The sequence below is a fragment of the Nanorana parkeri genome, unplaced genomic scaffold (genome assembly GCF_000935625.1).
Source record: "Nanorana parkeri isolate BGI_ZX_2015 unplaced genomic scaffold, ASM93562v1 scaffold2938, whole genome shotgun sequence".
In the NCBI taxonomy this organism is placed as follows: domain Eukaryota; kingdom Metazoa; phylum Chordata; class Amphibia; order Anura; family Dicroglossidae; genus Nanorana; species Nanorana parkeri.
In genome coordinates this window covers 69474-89035 of record NW_017309206.1, presented here as the reverse complement: position 1 = coordinate 89035, position 19562 = coordinate 69474, and the positions used below count along the sequence as shown (strand labels likewise).

General features: G+C 41.4%; 1 protein-coding gene across 1 annotated transcript; it reads left to right on the top strand.

Annotated features, from left to right (window-relative positions):
- Nucleotides 1-2773: 2773 nt before the first annotated feature.
- On the top strand, nucleotides 2774-17918 carry RBM12 (RNA binding motif protein 12). Its single transcript, XM_018574410.1, has 3 exons — nucleotides 2774-2869; nucleotides 9849-9921; nucleotides 14857-17918. The coding sequence occupies exon 3, from the start codon at nucleotides 14879-14881 to the stop codon at nucleotides 17498-17500; it is 2622 nt and encodes an 873-aa protein (XP_018429912.1). The 5' UTR covers nucleotides 2774-2869; nucleotides 9849-9921; nucleotides 14857-14878; the 3' UTR covers nucleotides 17501-17918.
- The last annotated feature ends 1644 nt before the right edge of the window (nucleotides 17919-19562 follow it).

Genomic DNA, 19562 nt, shown 5'->3' with positions numbered 1-19562 from the left:
CCTTAGAGGTACCAAGAAAAGTTAGGTGGGTTTCCTGATCATGTGATTGTCTGTTACAGTGGTCACATAATTGGCAGCCAGTCCCACCGGCCTCCAAAAAACCCCCAAAAAAGAAAGGTAAATGGGACAGCTTGGTCACTGTGCTATAGACGCGCTGTCAGCACCGGATCGCACACATATGTGTCCACTCGGCGTTAACGCCCACTAGCCGTGCTGAAGCATGTGTGCACTAAGAGAAAGTAGAAGAGAAAAATGTAAACCCAATCACTTAGATCTCATATAACCTTTAACATATTAGGCCTCATTTACATAGGTGTGCACTTCCGTATGGCGTGTGCCCGGGAGGGGCAGGTGCTTTGTAATTGCATGCAATTAATTATTGTAATTGTGCTCCCTATGGGAGGATGTGGCTAAACTCTCAAAACAACTCAAACCTGCGCATCCGTGCAGATCTGGGCACCCATCCCTGCAGATCTGGGTACCCACACTCGCAGACAGTGTGTGTCCAAGTGTGGGCACCTGGATGTGCAGGTTTGGGTTGGCGTGCAGCCACGTACTCCTATAGGGAGGTACAGGCAGCTGCATGCAATTGCACACATCACCTGTCCTCCCCCCGGGAGCAGGTCTCTGCGCAGGCGTGCAGGCCGTACAGATGTGCACGCCCATGTGAATGACCCATCTATTAAACTGTACCCGATAGGCATCTCCATTGAAAGACAAAAGTTTTGCTTTGTGATACGTTTTAGGGCTAATTTTAGGGTTGCTGTCAGCGTCTGCCAAAAAGTGTTCTATAAGCATGTATTGTTTGTGCAATGTTTACATGCGTATAGCCCAAATGTGCCATATTGGTTGCTTGGATGCAAGGTGGCTTGAGCCACTTGCATCCTAACAAGAAAGGAAGCTAGGTGACAAAGGACCATCTGTATCCTAGCAACAAAGGACTATGTGGCTCAAGCTAGGGAACAAGGATCAGCCTGTTTCGTAGCAACACAGGACTCTGTATAGCCTGCAACCTAGCAACGAATGATGCTAGTCGATCTGCAGTGCATTCTAGCAACAAAGGACTCTAATCGACAGGGAGCCGCCTGTATCCTAGCAACAAAGAACTCTATACGGCTCGAGGTGCTTGCATCCCTGCAACGAAGGGTGCTAGGCGACAAAGAGTAACCTTCATCCTAGCAACAAAGGACTCTAAACTGGTTAAGCTGCCTGCATCCTATCAATGAAGGATGCTAGGCGACAAAGAGTAAGCTGTATCCTAGCAACAAAGGACTCTATATGGTTTGAGCTGTCTGCTTCCTGGCAACGAAGGATGCTAGGTAACAAAGAGTAACCTTCATCCTAGCAACAAAGGACTCTATATGGTTTGAGCTGCCTGCATCCAGGCAACAAAGAATGTTATGATGAATTAATTTGCACTGTATGCATGTAAATGTTAACACAAATGTTTACATGCGTAAAGTATGGGCCATACACCGGACCAAGCATGCAGATTTTTCCATTTTATTTTACGGATCTGAACACAGATCCGTAAACACAGGCCAGTTTACTGACTTTTATGCACTGTACTGATAAAAACACACTGTTTTTCACAGTTGTGAACATAAGCCCTTAGGCATAGGTACACTTTGCTGTTTTAGCTTTGCAATATAGAAATATATACATATACAGTGCCATTCTCTCAATAGCTCAACCATGCTCCTTTATTGCGCTGTTCACCCATCGGAAAGCGGAGCATGCACAGGCCCAGGAGTCGCCGGTGTGTTGCATAGCTGTCTTCCTCAGCTTCTCGGCCTTTTGGCTAAGATCAAGTGTAGTATCTGTTCTTAAAAAAAAAAAAAAAAAAAAAGCTGTCTTCCTCAGCCAGCATGTATAAATCAATGACAGGCTGGCTAAAGCCACCATTGCACAATTGTACGTAAATGCTATTGTTTACCTGCATATTTGGATTTATGTACAGCCCAGAATTTGAGTACGGGGCAGAGAATGAGTCTCTGTATGCATGTAAACGATGGGATTTGAGTATATCTCTGTACAACAGTGGCTTCAACCAGCCTGGCGTGAGTATTTTCAATACATTTGTGTGTTTCTTGAAGTGAAACCCGAACACTCTATCGACGTTTGGATATATTTTTTGGGAGACTAGGTTGTAGCTTATTTATATGTAAATAGCGACACCCATTCATATGTAAATATCACAGTTGAAACTATTTTCGGTGCGGGGCCAGTAGCCCCGGCTTAATTTTGGTTGCCCATGTCTGTCTGACATCTTGTGTCCGGGTTTGTGCTGCCATGAAACCCGGACTGTCCGGGTGAATCCTGGACAGGTGGCAACCCTAGCCCACATGCTGTGTACAGCCACCCATAGACCTTAATGGCTGCCTGCGTTCTGGAAATATATCTGTATACTATACAAAGGTTTACACAAGTAGCGGCAAACACCCACGCACAGCTGTTCGCATCCAAGGGTGGCTATATGCTGCACCTGGGTTCCCTGAGTGCAAAAAAAGCCACAATTTTTACGTTGCCTGCCACAATGCGCCTGTGTGCACCAGCCCTTGAAGTAAATCAGAGATGCCACCCCCGCCCATGGTTTTCTCTGAGGTATTTTTTTGAGGCGACAGAAGTGGCCAAGGAGCCAGCCAGAGCAAAAGCTTTTATTGTATATGTTTATAACTTTCTTATTGTGACACACTTCTTCATGCCACCGTGCGTTACGGCGCACGCTTCCGTCTTTCTGAAACGCGCGCGCCTCACAACCAGGCCACGCTGCTCGAGCTGAGGGGACCGAGAGGGGAGAGAACGCGGGGTCTCGCCTTCCCTCCTTCGGTGTCTCCTCCTTTCCTTTCAGTTATTACAGATTGCAGCGGTAAGAACCGTCAGGAGATGCAGAGGTGGGGGGGGAGGGAATGTGTGTATGTGTATGCGTGCGAAGCAGATGAGGCCCGAGGGAAGGCCGCAACGGTGGCGGCAACCGTACTGTTCCTCAGGGGTAGTAGGGGCCTTGGTGCTGTTCTTTGTCCCCATGTTTGTAGCAGGGGGCCGTGTGATTGGCGCAGGCTGAGTGTGTTTTTGTATGGGGAGGCTTCCTTCTATGTGCAGGGCCTGGCACGTTTTACTCATTTCTGTTTCAGGGACACCTACAATCACCAGCAGGTACATTTCCCTGTTAAAGAGAGCCTGTCATTACCCTGATTTACTAAGGGCTGGTTCGTACCATATGCGTAGGCCTCTGTTATTCTGGATAGATTAACTGAGGCTTAATACAGACATGTAGTGTTCAAGGCTGCAGTGCGCTGCGTACACATGCAAACACGTCGCCATTTTTTGCAGCGCAATATGTTGATGTGCTGCGACATGAAATAATCGTCGCTTTGTGACTTTTCAGTAAAGCTATTTTGTTTTTAAAAAGGGAAACAGTGTGATGCATTGTAACAAGGCACCCCTTCTACACAATGGATGCCAGACTAGCCCGCATGGGTTATGCACTGCATGGTGTGTGCAGGGCTCTTTACAACGCATAGCACTGTTTACTTTTTTAAACTTTATTGAAATGTTACAAAATTACACTCAGCTCTGTGGAGCACATTGCATTGACGCACGCTGTGTAAAATACATGCATGTTGCACTTTTACATAGCATGTATAACAGCACATGTATGGTTTGAACAGGGCACATAGGAAACAATTGTTGCCCTTGCACTGAGTCTGCGTTGCTCAACAAACTGAGGCCCTAAAGTGACATTTAACTCTTAAAAATGCATTTAAGTTCCCTAACTATTAACAATACTGAACCTTATTTGTGTATCACTCGGCTGTAGAGCTTCAAAATATCTCTGAATTGGTGCCGACACTGTCCTTACTTCTGGAGGGTGTCTGCTTTTATTCCCCATGGTTCCTGTGTGTGTTGTAAAGTAGTTACCGCTCCAAGCTCACTCCCGTGATGGACTACAATCTAAATACAAATTAGTAAACTAAACATGAGTGTAGTCCATCATTGGAGCGGTGACTACTTTACAACACACACAGGGACCATGGGGAACAAAAGTAGCCCCCCTCCAGAAGGAAGCACAGTGTCAGCACCAATTCGGAGATAATTTGAGGATCTACAGCCAAGTGATGCACAAATAAGATACATTTTTGTGGATAGTTCAGGTACTTGAATGCATTTTTAAGATTTAACTTCTGAGTTTAGTGTCAGCAGGACAATCTCTATATCACGTGTACTTATAGAAACGCTGTCTGCTTCAGCAGTGTAAAGCTGGCCATACACCTTACAATTATCTGCAGATTTTCTATGGTCAGATGGAAAAAGTGCAACAGATTCCTCCGTCTACGCTAAACTGTGTGGATGGAGGAATCTCCCACTGGGCCAAGCTTTAGTATCTTGCAAGTTGGCCCCGCTGGCTCTCAAAATACCTGAACAATGCCTGCATCCAATCAGATTGTACAGGTATTTTAAGAGCCAGCCGAGCAGACTAGCAAGATACTGAAGCTTGGCCCAGCGGGAGAGTCCTCCATCCACACAGTTTAGCATAGATGGAGGAATCTGTTGCACTTTTTCCATCTGACCGTAGAAAATCTGCAGATAATCTATAGGTGTGTGGCCAGCTTTAGACTTCTAAGCAAATATATAATTGCTGCTATTCTACCAGAAAATTGACACTTCCAGAAATGGCGGATTGTGAGATTGTAAAGCCTCGATTGTTCCTGTGTCCCTTGCATCAGTAGTGTGTCTCTCCTGGAAGTCTTTCAAGATCAGTGATGGATGTTGCTGCAAAGAAAGTCATTGTTTAGTATTCAACTGCTTCCACTGCCATTCTTATGAGCGTTTTATATTTCCTGTGGAGGGAAATTTTGACTTTTGATGGTCTGGAGATTTTGTAATCTGACATTGCTGCACATGTCAGTTTTCTGGTAGAAGCACTTATGTCTTTGCTTAGAACTCCTGAATTGCTAGAGAAGGACATTTTTATTTAAGTATTTCTGCTTGTGTTCACTTGTCAGGGTCGGATGTGGTGACAGGGTCTCTTTAAAGCTTAACTCCGGCCAAGTTTTTTTTTTTTTTTTAAAGGATAATCTGTACTTTTGTGAATTTATCCTTTAATTTTGTCCAAGGCTGGACAAATCTCAGGAGCCAGGTAGCCAATGCTCCTTAAAAATTACAGCTGGTGCCTAACGTTTGATGTTTCCTCTATAGAACTGACTCCTAAGAAACCCTGCTGGCTCCTGGATTGGGCAGATTGGTTTCTGAATTCCATATTAAGTTAGTCTTCAGTTTCAGAGGGTTGGTGTTAAACCAGGGCTGCACAAATCCCAGGAGCCAGGTCACCAATGCGCCTTTACAAATGACAGCTGGCACCTGACATTTTAGGTCTTTTCTAGTTGTCATTAGAGCTGGCTCCTGAACCCCCCTGTATTAATGGTCCACCCCTGTGTTAAACTATATGAAAAGCTGTGATCTGGAAATGTATGGGTAAAAAGTTAAGCAGACAGATTGGCGGGACAAAGGCAGAAGCATTTTGAAATATGTGATGAAACAAATTTCAGAACCTGGAAAGTGTCTTCTCCAACTTCCCTCCTTGGAATCTTACCTATAGAACAGAGTTTTCTGGGATTATTTTCACCAAACATAAATATGGCAGATATGAGTAAATTGTCCAAATCAGCTTGTGCTTTTGGGGACAATTGTTGGGAATTGAGGTTAAAGTTTAGCGAAAGTATTATACAAATGCTGCATTTTAGGAAGCATAAGGCCTCATGCTGACGGGTGCATCGGGTTATAGTGTAAATTTCGGTCCTATTTCTAGATCCGGGATTACACAGCTGCGGTGTGCAGCCGCCTGTAGTAGTAAATGGCTGTAGGCAGCTGTACGCCTGTTTATGTGCGTTAAATTGCCCATGCTTATGGGCATACAACCCTGGTTGAAGCTAGTCTGTGTCCGGGAGCGTACAGCTTTAGGTCTCGTTCACACCTAGGCGTATTGCATATGCGTGTCTGTCGCGTGGGTTTTTACCCCGATTCGCGGTAAAAAAGTCGTGCGACAAACGCGCGTTTCCGAAGGCTACTTGGCTGTATCCCAATGGAAATGCGCAACAAAACGGCCCAAAGTAGTACATGTACCTTTTCAGACGTGGGCCGTTTTATAGCGCGTTAAGGACGGGCAGAAATACGCCAAGGTGGGAACGAGACCATTGAATACAATGGGATTTATATTTTTGAGCGTTTTGTAGAGCGTTCGTCGAGCGTAGAACGCGCTACAAAACGTTCAGGTGTGAACGAGGGCTCAGGCAGGCACGGGTTTACAAACCAAATAGGCATACAGCCACATACACCCATTTACTACTATGGCCATCCCAATTGTGATAATATGCCTGCAATTTACGTTCTATGGCTTCATGAGGCCTTACACCTGTATGCACCTCGGAGAGTATTTTTAAAGTAACCCAAGCTGGTCTAGATACAGCTGAGGTGCCAGTGTGAGCTTACCCGAAAATGTTGAGTTGCTATAGAATACATTCATGTATGTAGATACTTGCACTGAATCAACAACTGTTATCTTGGGACAGCTGTGAGTAACTAGAAAATCCAGTCAACTTAGTGATTTGACTGGGGTGTCTCTTCTGCACCCTAGGTGTGCAGTCATTCATTGCAGAATCTCTTTGGGTACAAAAATGGTGAGTAGTATAAAAGGGTAGTTGGATCTCTGCTGAATAACATCATCCAACAAGATATCCGTCTTATACTTTTATGTAGGTTGTATAGACTTGACTTTTTTTTTTTCTCCTCAAACCTGCCCATTTTCAGATGTGGGATGCACACTATGAAGAATTGTTCCCTTTCAAGTCAAAGGGGGAACAAGTGCCGATCCGTATCAGATTTTGATACAAGGTGTATGGTGTCTCAGAAAATAGGCCCAAATCCAAAGTGCAAAAAAAAAACACAAATATTGCAGCTCTTATGCCTGTTACATTTTCCTTTTGCTCATTGCCTTTGGACATATCACTCGCATTGAGGTCACTACATGTTTAAAAATAAAAATGATGATAAATGAATGTGGATAAGACACATTGTATACAGGGTTATTTTATTTGCTTATGTGGCTTTTCAGTGTGTGAAAGCCTATTACTGATAAGTGTGGTCCGGCTTGCTGATAGAACTCTGGAGATAACAAGTGCAAAATGTAAATCTTAATCACTCCAATATGAAATATGCCAATAAAAATGTCAGTGATTTCTTTAAGTTCAATTGGCTTATCTGGCACTGTAGGATCTATAATTATACATTTGTCTATAGACACAGATGGCATTGCAGTTCACAGGTATGTGTAGGCACAGGGCAGCGTGTGCAGACATCCTGATGCCCTTATTTTTATAGGGGGCAGTGGGCTTCCATGATAGAAATTGCCTGAAGAGTATTCATGGTAGAAATCATTGCCCGGTCTAGAAAAGAAACATTTTGTTTTTGCTACTTTACAATGTTTTCTTCATTGACTGTGTTTTGTTTATGATGCTTGCTAACAGTTCTAACTTGAGTGGAATATTGAGACTTGTAGTTTCTATTATATTGGCCTGCAAGTCTTTTGCAAAACTGGTTGCTGGTTGTATCATTTTTCACTCCTGATATTCTTTATAATAACCCGATAATAACTTTCTGTGCTGCATTTTGATTATTCGTTTGTGATAGTTAATATCATTTACAGTCAAATAAAGGAATGAAGTTGGTAAAGCTGCTGTTTGCTAAGGCTTTGAAACTAGTATAATGGTATGACAATGATAAACCTTGGCTTCAACTATGGCTGTTACCTTCTTGAACAAAGTCAATTTAAGACTAATGCTTATCTTGCATATGGATTGTTTTTTTGCAAAAGCTGTCTGAATTGGTGTGGTTGCTATTGGATTATATGATTGCCAAAATGTACAGACCAAGTTCATTTTGCATGATTTTAATTTGGTTTGATATGTATTCCTCATGGCATAGTTAACTAGTTTCACATGGTGACTTCTACTGCAAACCTGCTTTACATAATGGATCAGGCTCAAGTCCTTACAATTTCCATTGTGATAACTTCTAATTTGTGAATTTGGCATACCAAGCTCTGATTTTGTACTCTTAGAGCAAAAAAATGTACCACAGAAAATCATCTTCAGTATTACAACCGTCAGTTTGATTTATCGCTGTTTCCTCTGTTAACTGTTTGGCGCTAATTGCTGTTTGTAGCCATCATTATTTCATAGTTTAACAGGAAAATAATATTTTAATGTGTTATTAGTAGCACTTTGATTTCATCGTAAGTGAAGGAGTTCCTCTTTGTGGTTTTTGAATGGAAGTTTTTATTGTGCATGGTGATTAGGGTGCACACAATGTAAAGGTGCCCATACACCTTACGATTATGGTACGATAATCGTGTGCGATCGACTTTTCGTACGACAATCGTAACGTGTGAATAGAGTGCCCGACCGATAGTACTGTACAATCGTACGACTTTTGACGGTCAAGCATGTTTGAAAACTTTGGTCGATCGTACGATGTTTGCATGGTTGGTGGCGTCAAAAGTCGCACGATTAACACTGCGCATGCGCAAACGAAAATTATTGAGGTCAATTACCGCAAGTCGTCCAGGTGTTTTTTTTCTAACTACCGCTGATTGAACCTTTCGATAATCGGGGCAGGATGGGGCAGTCGTATGAAAATCGTACGACGGCTCGATCATCGGACGAAAAGTTTAGTCCGATAATCGTAAGGTGTATGGGCACCTTTTATGCTTTCAGAGTTTTCAGAATAATCTTCGAGACATTTGTGTCAGGTTCGGGAAAATTTGATAGAAACAGAATTGTCTTGTAATGCTTTTAAGATACAAAAAAACCCCATTTAGTATAAAATACTTTACACTGCTTTTATTTTTGTTATTCTTTTGGCTTGGCATGTGTGATTTAAGAGAAATCCTGAGGAACAGCCATGTTTCTGCACTCGACAAGCCTGTGTACATGTGCTCTTTTTCTCACTGAAAGACAGTGATCAGTCTATAAAAATGCTTTTGTGCATCCGATTGATGAATAGTAAATCCCACCAGTTGATTTACTGCCGTGTGATGTAACATTTGACCATAATATATGCTGCTGCAAGTCAAGATCTAGGGTATGTTAATTCTCATGCTGCTTTAGAAAAAATGTTTACGACGCTTTACTGGACACGCTTATCTATTGTTGCTTTCTATTAATCTTTTCCACTGGGAATGAACTATCTGGATAGAAAATTATCCAAAAGTAGTTTGTCAATTCATTTGAAGAGTGGCACATTTTCATAGTTGGATTTAGCCTGTCTAGACTTTGTGACCCATTTTATACACTATATTTTTATATATATATTTGTTTTTTGTTTTTTTCCTCAAACAGTGTTGTTGGGTTGGTTCAAACCTGTGTAATAGACAGCCTGTGTTTGTGTTGGTGTTATGTCCTCTAACTGAAAGTTGTTTTCTCAGTATGGTTACAATAATCCCCGTGGAGCCAGATCTGTTTTTAGTGCACATTGGCATTCATTTAGCTGCAGACAACAAATTACATTGGAAGTAATTAAGTTCTTTATGCTTTGTTAGATAGTATTCAAATTATGTTTTCTGATTGGTTTGGGCGTGTCGGTAATCTGACCTAAAACATGTATCGAAGGTATTTGATTCACATGAAATGCCTTTTTGTTGTGAGTAAAATACATGATTTCCCACACCTGTATTGTTTTTTAAGGAAGGCATATATTAATAAAAGCTTTTCTTTTTTTTGGATGCAGAATGCATTATCTGAGAATGTAGTATGCTGATTTTCATGCTTGCCTTAATTCATTTTTTTTTGCAGTCCATAAAGATTTTTTAGTTGCCTACAGCATTGACTTCCAGCCTGATTAAGGAAATATCGGCTTTCACTGCAGGTAAGATTCTAGATCGATTATGTTAAAACGAATGCACTTAGTTTACCAACTACTGATGCATTGGGATTTGTAAACCAGTTGTAAATGCATCAGCATGTATTTCACTTTTGTACTGTATTTTAATTTTGCTTTTAAAGTCTAGCAAAAATAGGTACATAGGGATTTAGAACATTTTGTTTTAATTTTGAACAGTAATCTGTTCAGAAAAATAATGTATGGGCCTGTTTCTAATTTCTCAGCTCAGTGCAGACCCTGTCTCTTTAAAGAGGACCTGTACTGAGGAAAGATGACTAAAGCCCCTGACATACTGCATGCGAAGCCAAGCAAAGCTGTCAGCCACGGAGGTTCGCATGCAGTGTGTGAGCTGAGCGCGGCCAGATTACAGACTGCATCATCGGCCAATTGGCGCTCGCATAACAAACTAATGGACTTCCCATTCTAACGCGCGGGTTTATACACGCAAGCCGTTTGGCTGAAGATTACATTTTTCATCTCGGCACATTGAGCTATGCAAGCTGATGTGCCGGAATGAAAATGACGACGCACTGCACCCGAAGGTCCGCACACCACCCATCCACGCTGCTTCGCGTGCAGTGTGTCACAGCCTAACTAATCTCCAGTATTGGCTATAGTTGTATGTCCCAATTTCCCTATTACAGACATCCTGTTCCACACTTTGTAAAGAGTGAGAGTGCCACAAGAGGGTATTAGGTCCAGTCCTCACAGCAGAGTTGGCAGACTGACGGCCACTGTCATTCTGTTGCCTGCAAAGTGAACATAATCTTCTGTTTCTTTGCGCAGTCCAGTTCATCTGTCACTGTTGAAGCCCTGATAAAGGGGGAGTTAAGACTCCGCTAAAACTCTTTTGGGTGCTAACTTTTTATATTTATAGAAACTAGAAATTAGTGACCAGCACAGTAGTGGTAGTGAGCTCACGTAATCTCCTGAGACCAGCAGTCAGTGGCAGCAGTGCCTTGGCTCTCTCAATGTAGCTATACAATTATTAGGCACAGTAAATGCACTACTCATTTCTAGGAGAAATTCAAGATAAAAGGTACATTTTCAGTTGCTTAAGTAAAATTAGTATTTGTAGGTGTTCCCTATAACACAACAAATCTTCACTTTTGAGCTCAGGTCCACTTCAAATACTACAGGTTGCCAAAGAGTTCAGTGTGTCTGTTTGTAAAAGCAACTTCTCCTGTATAACAGTAGACCAGTACTCTGGAACCTTGAAAGTTAGTGCTGTATCTAAGTTCTCCATTGATGAAAAGTAGCATTTGAAAGCGCATAAATTAAACATGACAAACTAAAGTGTGTCCAAAAGTTTGAGTTGTCACCAGAAGAGCTTTGAAGAGGTTTCCTTTTGACTGCAGATGAAGGGCAGTTTCCACAATAAGACATAGGCATAGGTGGCCAAAAAAGTAAAGTAATGGCTGGTTGGAATTAGATAGACTTTAAATGGTGAAGAAGAAAAAAATACCTTTTTTAGTAGGGATGCACTTATACCGGTTTTTCTATATCGATTACCGGTATTTTGCCTGGGAATCCCGTGTTCTTTCGAAAGAACATTGGCTTTACTTCCCGAGGAAGCTTGGCTTCCTAGCCAATCAGGAAGCCGAGTGGCATGTCATGACCCGGTTTCCTGAATAGCTAGGAAGCCGGCTTCACTTGTTGCTAGGCAGCCTGTCTTCCTAACCAATGAGTAAGCCTGGCGGCACGTCATGACCTGCCTCCCTGATTGGTCAAACCAGGCAGCCTAATCAGGAAGGTGGGTCATGTTGTGCCGCCCAGCTTACTCATTGGTTAGGAAGCCAGGCTGCCTAGCAACAAGTGAAGCCAGCTTCCTAGCCAATCGGGAAGCTGGGTGGCAGGTCATGACCTGCCACCCGGCTTCCTGTTTGGAAAGGAAGTCCACTCCATGCTCCCTCTGCACTTCCGGTCAGAGGGACATCTCCCTCTGACCGAAAGTTCCGATATTTGGGCGAGTACTTGTACTCGCCCAAATACTTGGTATCGGCACCGATTTACTAATATCAGTATCTGTGCATCCCCTGCCTTTAGTATTTTATGCAACCAATACTATTTTGACAAGGAATGTTCCCATTTTTGGATTCTCTGTGACCTGTTTTGAATGAGACGTATATCTTTTTTTCCCCCAAAGTAGACCCCCTTTAAAATGTGCTTCCATGTTCAGTACAAATACTTATTTCTGCAAGCCTGCAGTAGCCCCCCCTGTTGCTGATTTTACTGATTGGGCTGCCACTCACAATTACATGCTGCAATGGTGTGCCTTGGTTTGAATGGGTCCTCACCTGCTTCTGATCTATTGAAATCTAAGCTGTGAGGCCCACTTGGTGCTACCCAGCTTCTTGTTGGAATTTAACCCATGCGCGTGTGGTTACAAAAGTACAGGTTCATTAATAAAAAGGTAAATTAAAATTTACCCTGCTTTAAGATTTTGTTCACAGGTTTTTGGTTTATATTTGGCAGTTATAGTGTAGAATGTGTTAGGGATGTGCCGATACCAAGTATTTGACCAAATGCTCCGATACCTTCCCTGATATCAGAACTTCCGACAGTGCCCCTAGGTAACATGGAGCCAGCTTTCCGGCCAATCAGGAAGCCGGGCAGCGGGTAATGAATGACATGCCACCCGGCTTCCTGATTTGCCAGAAAGCCGGTCCCATGCTGATTGGTCGGTAAGCCAGCTTCCCAGGGTTATGATCATTTCCCGGCTCCATGTTACCCGGAAGTACTGAAATATAAATATCGGTGCTCATACTTGATACCAAATACCCGGTATCGATGCATCCCTAGTATGTGTATCAGAAAGCACTGCAATAGATGACATTGGATCACCAAAGTTAGTTAGATATTTAGTGCAGCGAGACAGACATTGAAAGCTCCACTCTAATTTTTATTATCCTTTTAAGTGCAGAGTTAATCTTCTAGGTTATCCACTCTCTGGCTGCTTGTACCAGATGTGCTATATAAAGAATGGTCATTTTAGATGAGGAAAAACCTGTGATGGCAGGATTATTTACAGTAACATACCCACAAAAAACCTCCATGACAAACAATATCATTTTTCCTCAGATGTGTGCAGCATTCTTTTCACAATTTTGTTTTTTTTTGGGGTTTTTTTCAAAGATCTAAAAACGGTTTAAATTCTTTAGGGACAATAAACTGTCAGTTCTCCCTCCCTACCCAAGATTACATGTTAAACTTCTGCCTGGTAATGACCATTTTAAAACTCATTGATATGCTTTTTTGCTTGTTGAGTTTTTTTTGTTTTTTTCCCCCCCATGAGGAGTTTGTATAAACCCATTTCCCAAGATAGTTTAGTGTAGAGATGGATATTAAATGCGGTTTTGTGCATTGGCATTATTATGTGCATCAGATTATGTTTATTTAATTTGGCCACTAAAGGAATGGTTGGTTGTTCCTTTTGGCTAAAGACATATAAAGTAAAATGCACAAGTGTTGATGGAGGCTCAGTGTAGAAATGGGGTGATAGTCCCCTTAACTGGGTTTTTTTGGTGCAGGGTGGGCGCTAGTAATAGGACAGGTTAGTTGTGTATTCACTTCCTCACCTCAGGTCACTACAGAATCTACCTGTGACAATGGTTCTGCAAATGTTGGAGGTTTTCCCCTGTTCCAGATGCATACTTCATGTCACAGCCCACTGCATTGTTTACATCCATCTGAAAGTAAAAAATGTTACTTCAGTGGTGTGAATGAGCCCTTTAAATTATAATCGTACATTATGCTATCCATATTCAAAATATATTTCCCTTTTAAAGTTAAAGCTTGCTAGAAATATTCACCTTGAATAAAACTTGTGTTGGCCGATAAAATGCATCAGTGGTTTACCGATTTGGCTGTACATGATGTCTGCATCCTGGCAGCATCTAGTGGTTATGACCGTCTTATGGTCCTCTACCATATGATATACTGATCCTATGGATCCAAATTTCCATTGAAGACCAAAGTCAGAAATGGGGCACCACTGCCTGGTGTTGCAGTCGATCCCGTTGGAACGGTTTCTCTTCACTCCCAATAAAGAAACTGCCTTTTTTTAAAATTATTATTTAAAGTGACATTAAAGGATTTTTTCCCCTCCCCCCAATGTTAGTGTAAGGACTTACCTTTTAAATGATGCCTCTTAATCTGATCATCTTCTTTAGTGTAGTTTTTAGCTGTTTCTCCAGCGCTGGTGCGGGTCTCCGATCCAGCGCTGACCCCTCTGTCCTCTTCTCTGATGTCCCACGGAGTCTGTGCGGGTGCACACTGCTCCATAGACTTACCTTGCGTCTCTCCTCGTCTCCCGGCCGAACATCTGAACCGCGCATGCGCCAGACCCCAAGATCCTTTGCGGCCACCCAAGACTCTTCAGATGTTCGGACGGGAGACCGTGGCGAAAAAACGCAGGTAAGTTTAAACCGGTTTGAAAAGGGGTTGTTTTAAAAAAAAAGTTTTTGCATATATCTACTGCTTGCTAGCCATAGATATATGCAAAAACACGATGAGGGTTTGTATATAAGAAGTAGATGCTGAGTTTTGAGTATAATCTAATAGCCCACAAATGCAAAATAAAATTAATGTTAAATTGTAAGCCGTTAAGAGGAACATTCTAAACACCATCATTTGTTTCTTTCTGCAATATAATCTACAATAACCATATTTAACATTTTGTTCTAATTTTTTTTAACTGTCATTTTGATTGGTTCATCATAGAATGTCTGTCTGTTTTTGGGTTTGCTTGGAAATCCAACATTTTGTCCAATGTCTGTTTTAAAATGATCTGTTGGCATGATATTCATATTTTATATTTTTCTGCAAATAAGTTATAACTGCAATGCGCAGCATTTAGACTGAAGGTATAATTGTACAGCTCTTGAGTCTGATGTGGACATTGCCTTTTTTCATCTGCAGGTGTTTGTTATTACAGTGCAACATGGCTGTGGTCATCCGTTTGCAAGGTCTGCCTATAGTGGCTGGGACCATGGACATTCGTCACTTCTTCTCTGGATTAACCATTCCTGATGGTGGAGTACATATTGTAGGGGGTGAACAGGGTGAGGCTTTCATCGTATTTGCCACTGATGAAGATGCACGACTTGGCATGATGCGCACAGGTGGCACAATCAAAGGGTCAAAAGTTTCATTGTTGTTGAGCAGTAAGACTGAAATGCAGAATATGATTGAACTTAGCCGTAGGCGTTTTGAAACTGCCAATGTTGATATTCCACCTGCAAGTTCTAATCGCCCTGGACCTCCACCTAATCCAGCAATGAGCACTAGCTCTGTAATGAACAGGGGCAGTTTGCCAACAACTGTACCCAATTTTAGTAGCCCTTCCACAAGCACAGTTTCTACAGTTACCACTGTACATGATAGCACCAAGAATGTCACAACTTTTTCTACTGCCAATATTGGAAATGCTCCACCAAATTTAGGTGCGGCTTTTTGCAATCCATCGTTTGCTTCTCCTATGCCCAGTGTTGCTCCTCAGATGCCTGCTGTACCACCACCTCCAATTCCACCAATGCCAACAATGCCCACGCTGCCTCCAATGCCTTCAATACCTCCTCCTGTATCTTCATTACCTCCAGTACCTCCTGTCCCTCCAATACCACCTGTTCCACCAGTCCCACCCATCACTGCTCTCCCTCCAATGTCTGGAATGCCACCTTTGAACCCACCACCAGTAGGGGTTGGACCTTTGCCTACTGGAATGAATGGCTCTGGTTCACAAATGAGTAATAATATGAACCCGCTGTTTCTTGGTCCTGTCAATCCAATGAGTTCTCAGAATGCAGTCAAACACCATCCTCCTCCTTTGAATCATGATGATCCATACGTAGCACTTCATGACTTGCCTATTCCAGTGTCAGACATAGATATCAGGGATTTCTTTCATGGTTTACGTGTAGATGGGGTCCTTGTTATTAAAGATGCCATGGGTCGCTTCAGTGGCAGCGCAATAGTTAAACTTCTAACACCACATGACACATTTGAAGCTTTGAAACGGAATAGAATGTTGATGGGGCAGCGTTATGTTGAAGTCACCCCAGCGTCTGAGAGACAGTGGGTGATGTCTGGTGGAAATGTCAAATCTTGTGCAGTTACCCATGGACCCGCACATATTATGCAGCAGCCACATTCCAGATCTAAATCTCCCAGTGCTCAGCAGCGTGCAAGGTCGAGATCCCCCCATGAGCACGGTTTTTGCGTTTATTTGAAAGGGCTCCCCTATGAGGCAGAAAACAAGCATGTCATTGATTTCTTTAAAAATCTGGACATTATTGAAGACAGTATCTACATAGCTTATGGACCCAATGGAAAAGCAACTGGCGAAGGTTTCCTGGAATTCAGAAATGAATCAGATTATAAAATTGCATTGAACAAGCATAAGCAATATATGGGCAATCGTTTTATCCAAGTTCACCCTGTCACGAAGGGCCAAATGGTAGAAAAATTAGAAAGTATTAGGAAGAAAATACAGAGTTACAATTACATTGACCATAAAGATGGCCCTCTTGATTTGGGGTTCGATAAGCATGTACCTAGGCTGTGGGCACATCTTTCAAACCTCCCTTATAACATCGCTAGAAAGGATATATTTCAGTTCTTTCATTTAGAAGGAATCGGAGTGGAGGAAAATGGTGTACAAGTCCTGATGGATAACAATGGTCAAGGCTTAGGACAGGCTATTGTTCAGTTTAGGAGTGAAGATGATGCTCGTAAATCTGAGCGCCTGAATCGCAAGAAGCTCAATGGGAGAGATGCATTTGTGCATATAATTAATAATGAAGAAAGGAAAGAGATTGAGATCAATCCTCCCATTCAAGGGAGAAAGGGTTTTAAAATGCAAAATTATGGCAGTTCCCCATCAGATACAATGAGATCCAGTGCAGATGAATTTGCTTTTTTGAGTAGTAACATGAAGGAAAACAATGGTCAAAATTTTCCTTTCTCTAGTAAATTCAGTGGACCAAGTGGTTCCTTTGGTCCATCTGTCCCACCACCAGGAATAGGAAGTGGTTTCCTAGATACAAGGCCGCAACCACCAGGGTCTTCTAACGTACCAAATTCACCACTTGATCCCCCGGGATTCGGAAGTGGTCCGGGTAATTTCAATGTTCCTCCCTCTAATTTTGGAAATGGCCCCCCACCTTTTGGAAATGATTCAGCAGGTGCAAATGCACCTCCTAACTTTAACACAGCACCTCCAAACCTAAGTGGTACTGGGGTTTTGAACGCTCCTCCAGGGTTTGGGCCAGGAAATCTGCAAATCGGTGGTCCGCCAGGTTTTTCTACTGGGTCTGGAAAACCAGGTCCAACAGTAATCCGAGTTCAGAATATGCCTTTTACAGTTTCTGTAGATGAAATTTTGGATTTCTTTTATGGTTATCAATTGATACCTGGCTCTGTATGTTTAAAATATAGCGATAAGGGTATGCCTACAGGTGAAGCCCTGGTGGCATTTGAATCCCGTGATGAAGCAATGGCAGCTGTGGTGGAGTTAAATGATCGACCAATAGGAGCAAGGAAAGTTAAGCTTGCTTTGGGTTAAGTTATTGAAGTCAGGGGCGAACAAGATGTTTTAAACTGTGACTGACAAATGTACTTTTTAGTTTAATTGGGCCGATTTGCATCATATTGTTTTACATAGTGACCTACATATATTGAACATCTGTTTGCAAATATTTTATATGCTTAAACCTATTGCTTAGGCATGCTTTGGTCAAATGTAACGCAAGGAGTTAGGGGTGGCTTTTTTTTTTTACACTAGTTTGACAGTGTTATTCTGACAAGGCACAGTTAGAAAAAAAATATTGTGTATTTTCTCCCAAATGAAGTTAGCAAATTTGGTGTCTTTTTCAGATTTGTACAAATTTTGCATTATTTTCCATTTTAATCTGATGGTTGAAGTCTGCTCAATATGGACAAGGATTTTCTATAATTTGTTTTATAACCTATGCTGTGTAAAGGTTATAGGACTTATTGCTGATCAGTTTCTGAAAACACTCCCATGCCAAGAAAAATAGATTTCATGCTGATCCTGTGGCTACAATACTTTCAAAGTCACTGACCTGAAACAAGTATTCCAATAAGGGACCCTGACCTCGCTGGTTACATATTTAATACTAGTTACTAAATTGGAAAATACTGAAGCAAGAGTTATTGTATGACAAATTTTCAGTGTCCCGTATAATTACCTTTTTTATAGCTTTTAAAGGTGCTTAAATATCTTCAGTTGACTTTTTAAGTGGTCCTTGCCAAAATGAGAAATTTGCATATCTCTTGTCTAAAATTGGTTTTCTTAATTTGCTTAGTAGACTGGCTCCACCGGTTAGTGAAAAATCTGTGAGCCGGTGGCAAAGCTTTAATTCTCTTGGTTTTGTCAAATTCAAGTTTATTTTGTGCAATTTGTTTCTTTGGGGAGATGGCAGTGCAGAAACTAAACATGCTTTTGTTTAATCAATACGGAAAAGATTGTAAAATGCTGAATGAAAAGGTAGTTGTCCGGCAGATTTCTTTTTCTCCTTCCTCTCTTTTGTGCCTGTTTTTGTAATGCTTTCAACAATCCACACGGATGTGCTACCCCACGTTTGGCATCTGAATGCTGACTGTACATAACTGTTATTAATGCTTTCTGTTAATAAAATGTATGCCAATGTCGAGATGTGCAACTTGAATTTTTATACTTTGTGTGATTTGATATGGGTTTGGTTTTGTCCCAGGTGACTATCAGACATTGGGTGTAATATTGTGGAACTTGCCTAATTAAAACACTAACTTTTTTTGTACAGTTTGTAAAAGCACTGCCGTGCTCCTTAATTTTGATGAATCATGAGAAACAATTTTTTTTCTCATATGAGGAGAATTGTAAATGATACAGTAGTCTTTCCCTCACTTTTACAGAGCATTATATAATGCATGTACATTTATTTTAATTTGCGTTGCCTAGCTTTGTAATTGTGTCTGTTTTTAAAGCAGCTTAAGATTGTGTTCTTTATCAGACTAAAGCTTGTAAAAAATGTACGCCTTACCAGAGTATATGTGTAATTAGAACAGATTAGAATAAATGTTTTTTCTTTAATGTTCTATTTACAATTTGTAATAGTTTAGCTTGTTTTGGTTGAAACATTTTCACACTTTTATGAAAATGTATTTTCTTAATGGTTTGTCTTCAAATGTTCAGGAAATAAAGAGAAAAAACAAGCTTGTGGATTCTATACATTTAAAAGCATGAAATAAAATGTGTATGACTGCTTGGTGTAAGCCTGAGGCTTGATCAGGCTTGCTGGGCTTTGCATTTTGCAACTATAAAACGATTGTTCAAATGTGGATCATGCTTAAGTCACTCTTCAGTTATTTACATTTTTTCATTACCAGAAACATATCTGCTAATATATATTTGCATTTGTGGTTTCCCTTTACAAAAAATTTTTGGTTGTATTGCTTTTACATGATGAGTTACGAGGCATTAACTACAAATCTGGCTATTACATATCACTGTTAGCATTAAGAGACTGACTATCATTATTCAACGGGATCCAACACTTTTGCAGAATGTTAAACATTGCAATGGTTTAAAACAAAGTGAGTGTGGTTTATCACATGCTGATATA